A 14,031-nucleotide genomic window follows, 5' to 3' on the forward strand; every position below is an offset into this window, starting at 1 on the left:
CCGGCTCCTGGGCGCCAATGGTCGAGGCCGCGCCTGCCTCCCGGGCGGGGCCTTTGGTTGGTGGGGACGCGCTGCAGCCGGTCCCCGCTCCTGGCTTCTGGGTACGCGACCGGCGACAAACAATCGCGCGGGACTGCGCGGCGCCTCCCTCCATCCCTTCGGCCTGCAGGGCGCAATAAATTGTTTAAACCTTTGCACCGCTCTGGTTTTCTTCGAAGTCGCGTGGGCCGGGACCTTTCGGGAAGAGTTGACACCTGTAGGGTGAGGGGGCTGTACAAGGTCCGTGAGGAGAAGTGGGCTTGATTGGTCCAGTCCCCAGGAAGGTTGGCTACCTCTCCACAGGTCCCAAAGCCGCAGAGTGGGGTGGCGGCTTCTAAGGTCGGCCAGAATCTACTAGGACACCATCCAGCGGGGCACCCCTTAGAGTCTCACTGCCAGAGCACCATCTAACTGTTTCCAACCTGTGCAGCGGGTGAGAGTGAGGACTGAAGGCTTCGAGAGAATGAGAGGGGCCTCCGCCTTAGGTGTCCCAACGATAACTGGTCTATTCTGATGTGTCCTAGGAAGGGATAACTAAAACTAGGCAGGCCCTGGGGCCAGTGAGAGCCAGAGAAGGTTCTAGAACAGTAGCTGTGGAGTCGACACCCCAGCTGTTGGGAGAGCCTGGGCAAGGGTTCAGTGAGGGGTGCACAAGCACAGAGGCAGGGGAAGGTCCTTTATTCCTGGGCCAGTGAGGGCCAGCGACCACTCCACTCGTCCCCGCTGCCTGTCGGAGCTTAGTGTCCCATCTGCATGCCCTGTCCTGTGCTCAGGGTCCACCTGGCCAAGCCTCTAGTGGGGAACACATTGTAGACACACCCCTTAGCCATCACTGCTGTGTTGGCATAAACCCAGAGGTGCTGAGGAGCCAGTCAGGCCCTGGTGGGCAGGTGGCACTGCATACAGGTAGGGCCCAGGCTGGAGACTGAGACCAAGTCCCTAACCAGCCCTGTGACAGGCTCAGCGACTTGCAGTTGCAACTGAGGGCCAATGTGTCCAGTGTTCTGTTGCCAGGCTACTCTGACATCCCTGGCCCTTGCTGCCTGTGGGAACAGACAGTAGGCCACCAGCAGCCTGTGGGCCAGAGGCCCAGCCAGGATTCTAGGGGTACTGCTATGGCCTAGCAACAAGCCATGCAGCCCCAAACCAGAACCCCTTCAGGGTGTACTGCTGGGCACCTCGGGTTGTCTGCATCACAGTTGCAGGGGTCTGGCCTGGAAATCACTTTCTGACCAGCCCCTGAGGTGTTAGGAGATTCAGAGAGAGCTGGGCAGGGACACTGCCCCTTTCTGCCTGTTAACTCCCTACGACTGCCTGTGACCCCTGCGTTTTGTGCCCCTGACCCTCTGAACATCCCTCCTTAGCCAGATCTTCCCACCCTGCCAACCCTGTTCCAATCTGAATCCCAAAGGGCCCCAGGTGGCCAAAACTTGGTAAAATCCTAGCTGGTGGGAGGTGGGGGAACCTTTAGGAGGCGGCACCCAGCTAGGGGAAGCAGGTCCCTGGGGGCGTGCCCTTGGTGGGGGGCAATGGGGCCCTAGACCCTGCTGCTCTTTCTCTTCACCTCCCAGCTGCCCTGAGGTGACCACTTTCCCCCAAAGCACCTGCGGGTGGCACTATTCACACTGTGAATCAAAGGAAACTTGCTTTAGAAGTTGGTCTAGCTCAGGTGTGAGGGCAACCTGTGATAGCAGGTGTGATAGCAACAGAAAGCTGACAGATACACGGTCCTTTATGGACATCTTACGAGCTCCAGGGCCCCAAAAATATTAATGGAGCATCCAGACCCAGCTGCACTCAAAGCTCCCAGACCTGAGCCTCATGCAGACATGCTGCTCTGTGCAGAAGCTGACTGAAATTGGCTTTTGACCCTGCGTCCGGTCTCTCGGTCCTGTGACTGCCCTGCCCTCTCCACACTTGCAGCCAGGACTTGGGCTTCCTTTCTTGCTCTCCTCCAAAACTGTTCTTCCAGGCGCTTTCAACTGTGGGCCCCTCTCTTGTCTTTTCCCCTCTTGCCCCCGAGGACCCTTCACCAGAGCTACTGTCTGGCTTTGGGAGACCTCCCTGGTCAGATCCCCAGTCACGTTAAAGCTGTATGGCCTTGCTGGGCATGGTAGCGCATGCCTGTAATCCCAGCATTTGGGAGGCTGAGGCAGGAGGATCGCTGTGAGTTCAAGACCAGCCTGGGCTACATAGTGAGTTCCAGGTCAGTTTCAACTACATAGTGAGACCCTGTCTCAAAAAACAACAACAACAACAAAGTCTGATAACCATGCCCTTAGCAAGGTCTTATTTACTTGTAGCAGGACTGGATCTTTGCCTATTTTGTTTGTTTGGTATTGGGGATCAGGGCCTTGTGCTTGTGAGGCAGGTGGCGGCACCACTGAGCTGAATCTCCAGCCCTGGATCTTTGATTTTTGAAGAGAAATTTCAAGTCTTCCAGATGCTCACGAGCATAGACTTTTTCTTTTGAGTGATCTTGTTCTTTAGACAGTTCAGGTGGTACTAGCTTTATTCTAAAAAGAAGAATCCAATTATGTATCTACCACCTTTACTTCCATTAAGTATGGCAAGGATCACTGAAACTGGGCCTTTCTATTTTGGCTTTAACTGTTCAAATTTTCACAAGCACTTGGTCTCCAGGGCAGACTAGGTAGTCCCTCCGGGCCAGGAGCTGGCAGGACTCTGTTCCCATACATTTGGGTAGCCTGCTGTACTTGGCCCAGACTGATGAGATATTTTAAGAGTCCTATAGACTCTAGGTCTACTAGCATATCAGAGGGTAGAAATGGCCTTCATATATCATCTCAAATGGGCTCAAACTTAGCCCAGTTTTGGGCATGTTCTGAACCTTCATGAGCGCTATTGGTAGCGGTTAGAGCCAGCACTCAGATGTCTCTTGGCAAAGTTTTGCCAGAGCTCACCTTAGGATCTGGTTGTCTCACTCTGTCTTTCCAGAAGATTGAGGTCACCAAGTGGAATGAAGTGATACCTTTGCCACTCCCTGAGTTATTTGGGAGACAGAAGAAGGTCCATCGTCACACTGGAGAGAGCCTGGGGTGATCCAAACTCTGGGGATGATACCTTTTTTTGGGATGGGGTTTGAGACAGGGTCTCACTGTGCAGTTGAGACTGACCTGGAACTTACTATGTAGCCCAGGCTGGTCTCGAACTCACAGCGATCATCCTGCCTCAGCCTCCTGAGTGCTGGGATTACAGGTGTGCGCACCACCACACCCAGCTGGGGATGATTTCTTTAAGAAGCACCTTGACTACCTCAGTAGCCACCCCCCCACCGGGAATCAAACTCAGGACCTCGTGCTTGGCAGGCAAGCGGCAGCTCTACTGACCCAGCCCTGTCAGTAGCCTTTTCTAAACAGGTAGGAAAGGCTTCAATCTAGCCTGCAAAGGTATCAATTAGGAGAACATCTGTTTAAATCTTCTACACAGTGGGATGCAGGTAAAGTCTAATTGGCAGTCCAGGGTATGTCCCTCTCTGTCTCTCTCCTAATAAAGGAAATGGTTTGAGCTTTCCTGGGTTGTTGTAGACACAAAACTGGCAAGCTTTGCAGAACTGGCGAACGGCTATCAATAGTCCCAGTCCTGTGAAAACCTGAGTGACCATCTCTCCAGTGCAGCGTTTCTTTCCCACAGGGAAGGAATCATGAAGCGTTTTTATAGCCTTCTACTGTATCCCTTGGGGAAAGACCAGTTTTTATTTTTTTTCTGGATCAAGACTTCTTTTAATATACATAATGTATAGTACTTCATGTAATTTATTAATGCCATTTTCTATAGGACATGGTAATTCAGTGACATCAGTATTGACCTCATACAGACAAAGGTTGGAACCTGGGTTTTCTCATGTACCAACTACAAAACGTGTTAAAAAGTTGTAAGAAGCCGGGCGTGGTGGCACATGCCTGTAATCCCAGCACTCGGGAGGCTGTAGACCACCTGACTACCTTCTCTTGGCAGCCCCACTTTTGCCTGTTTTGCTGCTGCTACTTCTAGATTTGCCGCATGATTCTGAAGAGTCTTATCATGGACTCAGAAACACCAGGCGATTCACGGTTGGAATTCACCACGTTTCACTGACTGCTTCATCTGCTGTCTCAAGTCAGGATCACGTGAGTTGACCACTTTGGGCAGCATAAATATCAATAACGGAAGAACCGTCATCACAACCATTGGATTCATCAGAAAATCTGTCCATCCCCATACCGGGGATCAAACGCCGGACCTTGCTGTTTCAAGACAGGCGGTGGACCACTGAGCTAAATCCCTGGCTCTTCATTTTAATAGAAGAAGGTGGACCTGAAGATTTCATTTGGAGAGGATCGTGCCGTCCGACTACTTCTCATGTTTTGACGTAATTCACGTATCTTGCCCTCATTTTTCCTTTTGAAGTAATGTCTACTCAGATGGGAATCAAACTTGTAGCCTAGAGAAATAACTTCTACTACATAAGATCCAGAAGGTATATCATGAACCACGAAACTCCTGTCCATCCTCTGAGCTCTGGGCAAACCCAGTTAGCAGCAGCAGCAGGAGAGCAAAGAAGCCACACAGAGCATCAGGACTGTAGCCCCAGAACCTTCCCTGTCCCCGACTCCTGAACCTTTTCTGGTACAAACAAAAGGTCCTCGTGGGCCAGAGTGAGGTGGCCCTGGGGGTGTGGCCAGCTCTGCCTGGGCCCATTGGTACTGTGACCTCACAGGAGCCAGTGTGAGGTCACAGCGGTTAGCTGTAGAAGGCCCTGGCTCAGTGGGGTTTTCATCCTGAATATCATCCTGGGACCTCGTGCTTGTGAGGCAGGCAGTGGCAGCACCACTGAGTTAAATCCCCACCCAGCCCTCCAGCTCTTTCCTTTATGTTTGCCTGACTACCTGTGTGATACCTGTCAGGTATTTTCTCAATCTGTTAATTTCTTCCCTGTAGAAAGACAGGTTTATTTTCACATTTTGTTGTATCTTAGCTCTTTTTTTTCTTTTTGGCATGATAAATTCCTTGCCACTCTGTCCTTATCCTGACACATGAATTTACATCACCAGCAAGCCCAGCTTTTTTGCTTAGAGTCCCCTCTGCTGACCCACTCCCTACTCATACGCCTGCGCCGCAGCCAACGTACTTTCCACGCAGGGTTTGCATTCTGAGCAATGAGATCTTCGCGTGTGGTTTCTATGACTTTTGGCTTTTCTATAACAGTGAGTTTCAGCTGGGATCCATCTCCCTGCCTGTCACTCCAGCCAGTGCTGCTGAGTAACAGGCCACGATGCTGAGTCCCAGGATTCCTCCTCAGAAAGATGGCTGCAAAGGAGGCATTGCAGATAGCTCTTTCCTGTTGGTGACTGTGCTCCCCAGGGGTCCTGAGCTCCTGACAGCCCTGTGGGGGCCCCCTGCTTCCTCTGCCCTGGCTTTCTGTTGTCTAGGAAATGGGCAAAAACAGCCTGCACCTGCCTCCCTGCTTTTTTGCATGCCCCGCAGAACCCAGGGCTCTCTTTTTTTGGCGAACACTGAATGTATCTGAAGTTGGTCTTGGTGAAATCTCATAGGGCCAAACTGCACACTGGTTACCTCCATGCTGCATGCAGCATGTGTTCAACGAGTGACAATTTCTCAACAAAGATAGCTGCTAGGGCTGGTGCTTTGCCCATTGTGCCCTCTCCGCGCCCGCCCAGTGGCCTCTTAGACCTGGCTTGGCTGCCCTTCACAATCTCCTGCATTGCCCAGTGTGGTTGTCCAATGTTTTCTGCTGTTGCCCCAGAGTCTCAGAATAGTCTTTCCTCTTCAGGGCTCCTGCTGTCCATCCTGGAGCACCTGTGGCTGGAGCCTGCTGCTTATTTCTCTTTACCCAAGTCTCAGCTGCAGGAGGTATCCTTACCCAGCGCTATAAGAGACCCCTTCTTGGGCCGGGGATTTAGCTGAGTGGTTCCACTGCCTGCCTTGTAAGTACAAGGACCTGAGTTCAAATCCCAGTACCAAAAAAAAAAAAAAAAAAAAAAAAAAAACCCCAGAAGTGGGGCCTGGGTCTCCAGTGAGCAGCACCTCAGGAGATTGGTGATAATGTTACAGGAAACAGTACCAGAGGTGAAATATTTTTATATCTCCCAGCCTGTTAACTGTATGATACATCGAGTTCTTGTTCTTAAAGAATGACTCCTAGGAACAACGGAAGTTAAGAGTAGGAAGATGTTTACTGATAGGAAAGCTCCTGAGGGGGGCAGGGGACCCCACTTTCCAGAGGAGTTTTATAGGGTGAAACCACATGGGTACGTGAGCCACAGCCACGAACGTCCGATAAGGTTACGAGTTCGGTCACTTAGGTGACGGTGGTCCCATTGGGAAGCAAGTCCCGTAACCAGCGTGGATGGAAAGAACGGATTCTCCTAGGAAGCGGTGGGTCCAGAGGTCTCTGGTCACCCGCCGGGGAGGCCGATGTCTATCTAGACTTCAGTAGGCCCAGGGTTTGTTCTTTGGGAAGTATGCAGGTCTGGCCATCTTGTCTTTATCTTGAGGAATGGTTTTCAGCCGATGTTTCTCCGGGGCAGCTATGGTGTGATTCATCTTTTCCTGACCCTATGGAAGACCTAGCCCTGTCTGACTTCCTATAATATTTCTACCTAACTTATCCATGTATAATAATGTTTGTTTGTTGAGACAGGGTCTCACTATGTAGTTGTCTGGAACTCACTATGTAGCCCAGGCTGGTCTCGAACTCACAGTGATCCTCCTGCCTCAGCTTCCTGAGTGCTGGGATTACAGGTGTGCACAACTATACTCAGACATGCATAATAATGAATACTCAGCCTCCCAAGTTTCAGAAGGTTCAACCAAGGAAGGATTCTAGTGCAGACAGCATACGTGGGACTCCATTCACCTGAACCAGGCAACACCCCAGGACCAACACTCCATTGTCCCCAGAGAGGCAAAAATAAAAATAACATGTTGCAGTTCATATCTAAGGAAACTCACAGGCCTTGAGGCCTGGCCTCTTCAGATTTGCCTCCAGCCCCAATCCCCACCACCACCGGGGATCAAACTCAGGACCTTATGCTTGTGAGACAGGCGTGCACGGCTGTTCAGCCACAATTTTGACGCCTCCTCCTCTCCTGACTCTTTCGAAAGCCCAACCCCTCCCTGCTTGCCTAATTATTTCCATCTAGCTCAGCTGTCCATAATTCCCTTAAGCACTCTGGTCGAGCCTGGTCTCTGAGGGAAAGTTTGAGAGGAAAGTCAGGACACACAGCCACATCCTGGACTTGCCTGCGATCAGCACCTCACAGCAGAGTAAGGGCCTTGAGCAGATCACACAACAGATCAGTGCTGTCCTTTGGGTGCACGGTTTATTCACACGTAAAACCTTTCCTCTCTGAAGCACACACAAATGGGTAGAAGGCCTGATCCTAGTCGTTCACACGAATATGAGACCAAATCGAGTCCAAGTCACTCGCTGAGTTGAGGTAAGGTTCCACTTGAGGCCATCTGGGGAGCACCCAGTTCCCATGGAGATGCTGCCGTCTGCGGCCCTCTTGGATAGAGGCCGGCGTGCATGGCTCAGGAGGCAGGAGACGGCTGTGTCTAACCTGCAGTTCTGCGGTGTCTCTGAGGTGGAGCCTGTGCTGGTGTCTGTCCACCTCACGCCCTGCTCCTGCTGAGGTACTCGGGCAGACATGATAGCCACTACACTAGGAAACTAGCTGTGGTAGCTGGGCCATCTGTTCTGGGGCTGTGGCCGTCCTCTGGTGCAACCAATCGGCTTCTTCAGGCGTTGCTCTCTCAGAAATCCTAGAATCCCTCCCTTGGCTGCCGGCACGCCGTGATGTCCCCGTGTACTTGGCCACCAAGTGTCACACACTGTCCCACTGGTCTAGAGAAGGCCGGGCCCTGGTTGTCCCGGGCCACCCCACAGGTGGGTGTTTTCTGTTTAGTCGACAAGATTTGGTTAAAGTCAAAGGGCTGAAGAAGATGGGCGGGCCCCTGCTCTAGTGACCAGGATCAAACATCCACAGGAAGATGGGGTTTGTGTACCTCCAAAATGAGCAATATCCTGGACAGCAGTTTGGCCACATCTCCGAGAGCTGGCTGAGAGAGTAGATAGTGGGAAAGAAGGGACGGAACTGGGACTCAACAGTCCAAGCAGGTTCAGTGCTAACCTCAGAGGGGCCTCCCGGGGAACCGCGCGTAACCTGCGGCCACGTCCTCTGGGGCCTAAGTAAAACAATGTCCATGTTTCTCTGAGACGGTGGTGAGGCTCGTTCGAGCTGGCAGCAACCCTTTGAGGTGGATGAGGAGAGGCCTGAGCCAGTGGGGATAAGCAAAGGGCAAAGACCTAGTGAAGTCCACGGCCCTGATTTCTGAGGCCTCGCAACAGTGACAACTGCACAGCTTTCACGCGGCCCCCCAGTCTGAAGATGGCACCAGGCGGCACCCACCGATAACAAACTGGCTCGTTCTGCACACCCGCCAGAACAGCCCACCAAAGCCTGCATCCCAGCTGCTAGGTTTAGGCGCCACCCCTGCACCCTTCCTTGGAGCCTCCTCCACTAACCAGAGCTTTTCTTTGTTCTTTCTAATAAACCATACCTGGGCCAGGTTGCTCCCCTCTGCTGCTCGCGGATCTCATTCTTGGTGGTCTTCAGAACAAGGCCCGGGAGGGAGGGGTAAATCAGTGATGTGGTGACTCAGAGAAAAAATCTGCAGCAGGAAATACTCAAGGTGACACCATTTATGAAAACCCCCAGTGCATGAAGCCTGTCCTCAGGTGCAAGAGTGAGCTTTCCTATGAAACTATAATAATGAATAAAAACTATCCACATCCTCACTTTGCAGTGAAAAGGCCCACCAAACCAGGAGTGAGGGGGGTGAGGGAGCCAGGGAAATCAAGGGGGATTGCATTCAGTAAACTTGAAGCAAGTAAATGTTATTCAGTGGATATACTAGTAAATAACCTGCATTTTTATAGATATCTTAATAAAATAACCAAACTCCATAAAAAAACCCAGAACTGGAGTCTGGCATGCCTGAGAAGTAACCACCACAGGCCAAGCGGCCCCAGCCCACAACCCAAAGGGAGGAAGCTCAAGCAGAATTTAGAGGAAAAGGCAGGAGGGGAGGAGTTGCACAGGTCCTGCACCTGCCCCAGGTCTGCCCCTCACTGCCATCTGCATCTTCTGACTGCCGGAACGTGGATCCCTCATTTGCATGGCACCCAGGGCCAGAGCCCCACCTGCAGCAGCTGGATCCTAAACCACAAGCAGGTGTAGTCACAGGCGCCCCATGCAGGGTGGTTTCCTTCTGTCCGGATGCCCCAAGGAGAAAGGAGACACAATAAACACACCCCAAACCAACACCTCATTAATCAGAAAGTGACGGGGCCACCCAGGAGCCCAAAGGGAGCTCACAGCACCAGCTCCAGGGCTCTGGCCTTCAGGGTCTCGGCTCCAGACCTCAGCCTCCTCGGGCAGCCCCTGGGTGCTGTTCCATCCCGACGAGGGCGGATCTCGGCCCGTGCTCCCCACCCAGGTGCCACTGATGCTCTCTCTATGTGGCAGGGACAGGGTCCTCGTTCCCCCTAAGTCTTTCAGGGTGAATTCGGTGGCTATTCGGGATGGTTTTAAGCTACAAGATTCAGTTTTGAAGGTTCGCAATTAGGAGCAGATGGGCATGGCAGCGCAAGCTGTGAACCCACACAATTTAGCCAGACTTTGGCTGAAAAATAAATTTTAAAATGTTAAAAGGGTGCGATTGAGAAGGAGCCCCCCACACCAAGCCTTGTTCAGAAAACTCCAGTGACTCATTTATAGCAAATTCCATCCTTAGATTGGCTGCCAGAAAAGTCAGAACCAACCCCCATCAGGACGGTGTTCCAGAAGAACCGAATGGGAAAAACATTTTGCCAGCTATTCCTTGGACCTTAGACAGAGGACTCATATCATATATATTATAGAATATATAAAGAACTCAAAAACACTGGACACCCCCAAAATAAAAGTCTCAATGAAAAAAATGGGCAACTGAAATGAACAATTTTTCATAAGAACAAATGTCCAATAAATGCATGAGAAAATGTTCAAATGAACAATTTTTCAGAAGAACAAATGGCCAATAAATGCATGAGAAAATGTTCATCATTGCTGGCCATTAGGGAAATGCAAATTAACACCCAGATTCATCCCACTGCAGAAAGAATGGCTATCATTAAGAAATCAAGGGCAGCCAGGTGTGGTGTGGGCCTGTAATCCTAGTACTCGGGAAGCTGAGGCAGGAGGATCGCTGTGAGTGTGAGCCCAGACTGGGCTACATAGTGAGTTGTAGGTCACTCTCAACTAAATAGTGAGATCCTGTCTCAAAAAAGAAAAGAAATCAAGGGCCAGGGATTTAGTTCAGTGGTTCTGCCACGTGCCTCACAAGCACAAGGACCCAAGTTTGATCCCTGGTATGAAAAAAATAAAAAAAATAAAATAAATCAAATAATAACTGCTGGCAAGACTAAGGTTCCAGGGAAGAACCCTTCTACACTATTGGTGGGAATGGAAAAAGTACAACCACTGTAGAAATAAGTGTGGAGATTTCTCAAAAGAACTGAAACTAGAAATTCCATCTGATTCAGCTATCCCCCTTCTAGGAATCTTTCCGAAAGAGCTAAAAATATACTACAGTGATATGTGCACACCCTTGTTTGTAGCAGCACAACAATTTTTCTTTTCCTTTTCTCTTTTTTGAGACAGGATCTCACTATGTAGTTCAGGTTGGCTTTGAGCTCACTATACAGGTTGGCCACAAATTTACAGCAATCCTGCCTCAGCCTCCTGAGTGCTGGGATTACAGGGCTACTGTGCACTACTATGCCTGGTATCACAGCACAACTCTTAATAGCTAAACCTTGGAAGCAGCTTATATGTCCATCAACAGATGAATACCTGCCTCAGCCTCCTGAGTGCTGGGATTACAGGGCTACTGTGCACTACTATGCCTGGCATCACAGCACAACTCTTAATAGCTAAACCTTGGAAGCAGCTTATATGTCCATCAACAGATGAATGAGTAACAAGTGTGGTATTTATATACAATGGAGTACCATTCTGTCATCTATAGGAAAATGGATGCACCCTGCGACCATACTGTGAAATGAAATAAATCAGACACACAAGCTTAACTATTGCATGGTTTCTCTTATATGAGAAACCAAAGTATAAATAAATTAGAGAGCAAAATAAAAGATGATAGGAAACAGGGAGAGGAGCCGGGCGTGGTGGCGCACGCCTGTAATCCCAGCACTCGGGAGGCTGAGGCAGGAGGATCGCTGTGAGTTTGAGACCAGCCTGGGCTACATAGTGAGTTCCAGGTCAGTCTCAACTACATAGTGAGACCCTGTCTCAAAAAACAAAAACAAGACAACAACAAAATAGGAAACAGGGAGAGAGATCTTTTGTAAAAGAGAAGGGAACCAAGAGATGGAGGGGAACGGGAGATAAGGGGAGGGGATACAAACAATTCAGATGTGAGGTACATGTGCCACCTGCGCACAGGATGTGACTGCTATGCACTGCAAACATGGACAGTAGCGATCTTTTTTTTTCTTTTTTTTTTTTGGTACCAGGGATTAAACTTGGGACCTTGCACTTGCGAGGCAGGCAGTGGCACCACTGAGCCAAATCCCTGGCCCCTGGACCACAGTAATTTTTAAAAATTGGAAAAAAAAAACAAACCTCAAAAAACGTAGACTTAAGTTTATTACATAAAATGTACCGAAAAGCTGACCAGGGGTAGTAAGATGGGACAGGAAGGAGCTCAAGAGCAAGAGCATAGCCAAGAACTCAAGATCTGGGGCCAGGGATGTAGCTCACTGGTGCCTTGCCTGCCTGGCAAGCTTGAGGTTCTGAGTTCGAGTCCCAGTACAGAAAAAAATAAAAATCTGACCACCAGCCAGGCCCATCAGCCAAGCCATTACTGTCACCAAGGTACCCAAGCAAGAGCAGACAGGGTGGCACGAGGCGGGCCAGGCTACCGTCACCACCCTCCTGCAGGACCCCACCCTAGAGCCCAGGCCCACTCATGACAGGAACCTGCATGAGGGTAGGCCCGACGCTGCAGCCACCACCAGCAACGAAGACAGAGTAAAAAATCCTTGCCACCCGTCTTTGGCATTGTCAAATGGTTCAGGTCAGAAATGGATATGCATCTGTAAATTGAAATGACACTAAAGATGTATTCGTACATCGTATTAATACCAAGAAGAACCACCTGCCAGGTTTGGCGGTGCCTGCAGCAAACCAGCGTGCCAGGAGCACCCAGCTGGAGGGGGTGAAGAGGATTAAAGACAAAGATGCATAATTTGGAAGAGGGCCCCAGAGGACTCCTGCCTTTAGAGGACAAAGAGCTTGGAATTGGCAGGGCTCCTAATTTTTGCTGAACTTAGAAAAGGGAGCAAGCAATCCTGTGAAGTCAGGTTCAAGTAAGGTTCATCTGTTTCTCATAACTGGCAGCGTTCCCAGACATACATTTTTTCTCACTCAGAGCTCAGCTGTCTGTTGATTCTTTCTCCAGGCTCCCAGCTGCCAGCTTTCGGGAATGCTGCCAAAGGAGGTACAGCTTGCAGTCCCTCCTCTGTGCCCCCAGAGGAAGGTCAACCAGGCCTGGATCTTTCCACCTCTGCCTTCTAAGTGGCTTCCCACGCGTCTGTAACCCCAGCACTCTGGGAGGCTGAGACAGGAGGGTTGTAAGTTCAAGCCCAGCCTGGGGAATTCAGTGACTTAGTGGGACTGTCTCCAAATAAAAAAGAAAAAATGAGCCAGGGATGTAGCTTAGTGAGAAGTCCGAGTTCAATATCCATCTCCCACCACAGTGTCCACACAGTACACGGTGGAGGTGGAGGGGCTAGTGAGGCAGTGACACAGAAAGGGTGCCAGAGCAGGCAGCGCAACGGGCGATGGGACTCCCGGAGGAGGGAGATACCAGTCCCTGGTGTCACCTCCGGTGGGAGAGGTGAAGGATGGATTCTAGAGGGGCACAGCGTGGGGCTGCCAGCAAAATAGAACTTTTACTCAAAGAGCTGCAGGGAGCTTATCATCCATGAAATCGAAAACATCCAGCGGCCTGGCCCACACCAGCCCCCCGACCACCATGGACACCAGCGCCCCGTCCTCTTATTGCTCCTCCCAGCGCCGCAGACACCAGGCGCTGAGCAGAACAGTGAGTGATAACTGGATCAGCAGGGTGACCTAAAGACCCTTCAGGAAAAAAGCAAGTCCCAGGGGCCGGGGATTTAGCTCAGTGGTTTCGCCGCCTGCAAGTCCCGGTGCTGCGGAGAATGGGGTGGGCGGAGGTGGCAGTGACGAAGGCCACTCGGAGGACGGGCTGGTGCCGCAGGTGAGGTGGGCCCTATGCTGGAGCATGGCGGCTGCAGGACGAAGGAGCTGCGCTAGCTCCACTGCATCCTCTACGACGACGGTTGGAAGGGCTGCGAGCTCGCTGGAGAGGTACAAGGAGCTGGCGCTGCTGCTGACGGAGGTGAGAGGACAAGGGCGGCAGCCCGACCACCTCCACCAAGACCGCTGTGCTGTTGCTCCGGGCAGCACAGCCCCTCGCCGGCAGGGCAGGAGCACCCCCCCTCCCCGGTTCTGGTACAACCTTCCGGCCCAGCAGAGGCCTCCCTAACCCTGCACCACCCCTTCCCTCATGCATAGATGCCAGGCAGACCCGGCTCCCACTGGAGGGTGACAGGCTCCTCCCATGCAGGCTGGCTCCGGCTCCGGAAAGGGTCCCTGCAGCAGACGCCCTGCAGCACGCCCTACCTGGCCTGCCCCGGGCGTCTCCCATCCCCGCCTCCAGCTCTGCTGGTGCGCACCACGAAGGTCCCGGAGCTGCATGAGAACCTGCACCAGCAGCTCCAGGACGTTGCGAGGACCTGAGTGAGGCCATCGTGCGGAGATGTGCAGCGTGCTCCAAACCCTGCACCCGGCAGCACCTGCCCTGGAACCAGTGCCAGTA

General features: G+C 51.6%; 1 protein-coding gene across 1 annotated transcript in view; it reads left to right on the forward strand.

Moving 5' to 3' along the window:
- LOC104857818 (histone H1x) overlaps nt 1-8,714 on the forward strand; it is a gene marked incomplete at its 5' end in the record, with an annotated part of 9,503 nt that extends 789 nt beyond the window's left edge. Inside the window, 2 exons of the mRNA XM_010617894.1 lie at nt 2,958-2,963; nt 8,685-8,714. Of these exons, the coding sequence (XP_010616196.1) occupies nt 2,958-2,963; nt 8,685-8,714 (36 nt within the window). The remainder of the gene's footprint in view (nt 1-2,957; nt 2,964-8,684) is intronic.
- Between the last annotated feature and the right edge of the window lie 5,317 nt (nt 8,715-14,031).

This window comes from Fukomys damarensis, unplaced genomic scaffold (assembly GCF_012274545.1).
Source record: "Fukomys damarensis isolate Sample0158 unplaced genomic scaffold, DMR_v1.0_HiC HiC_scaffold_37, whole genome shotgun sequence".
In the NCBI taxonomy this organism is placed as follows: domain Eukaryota; kingdom Metazoa; phylum Chordata; class Mammalia; order Rodentia; family Bathyergidae; genus Fukomys; species Fukomys damarensis.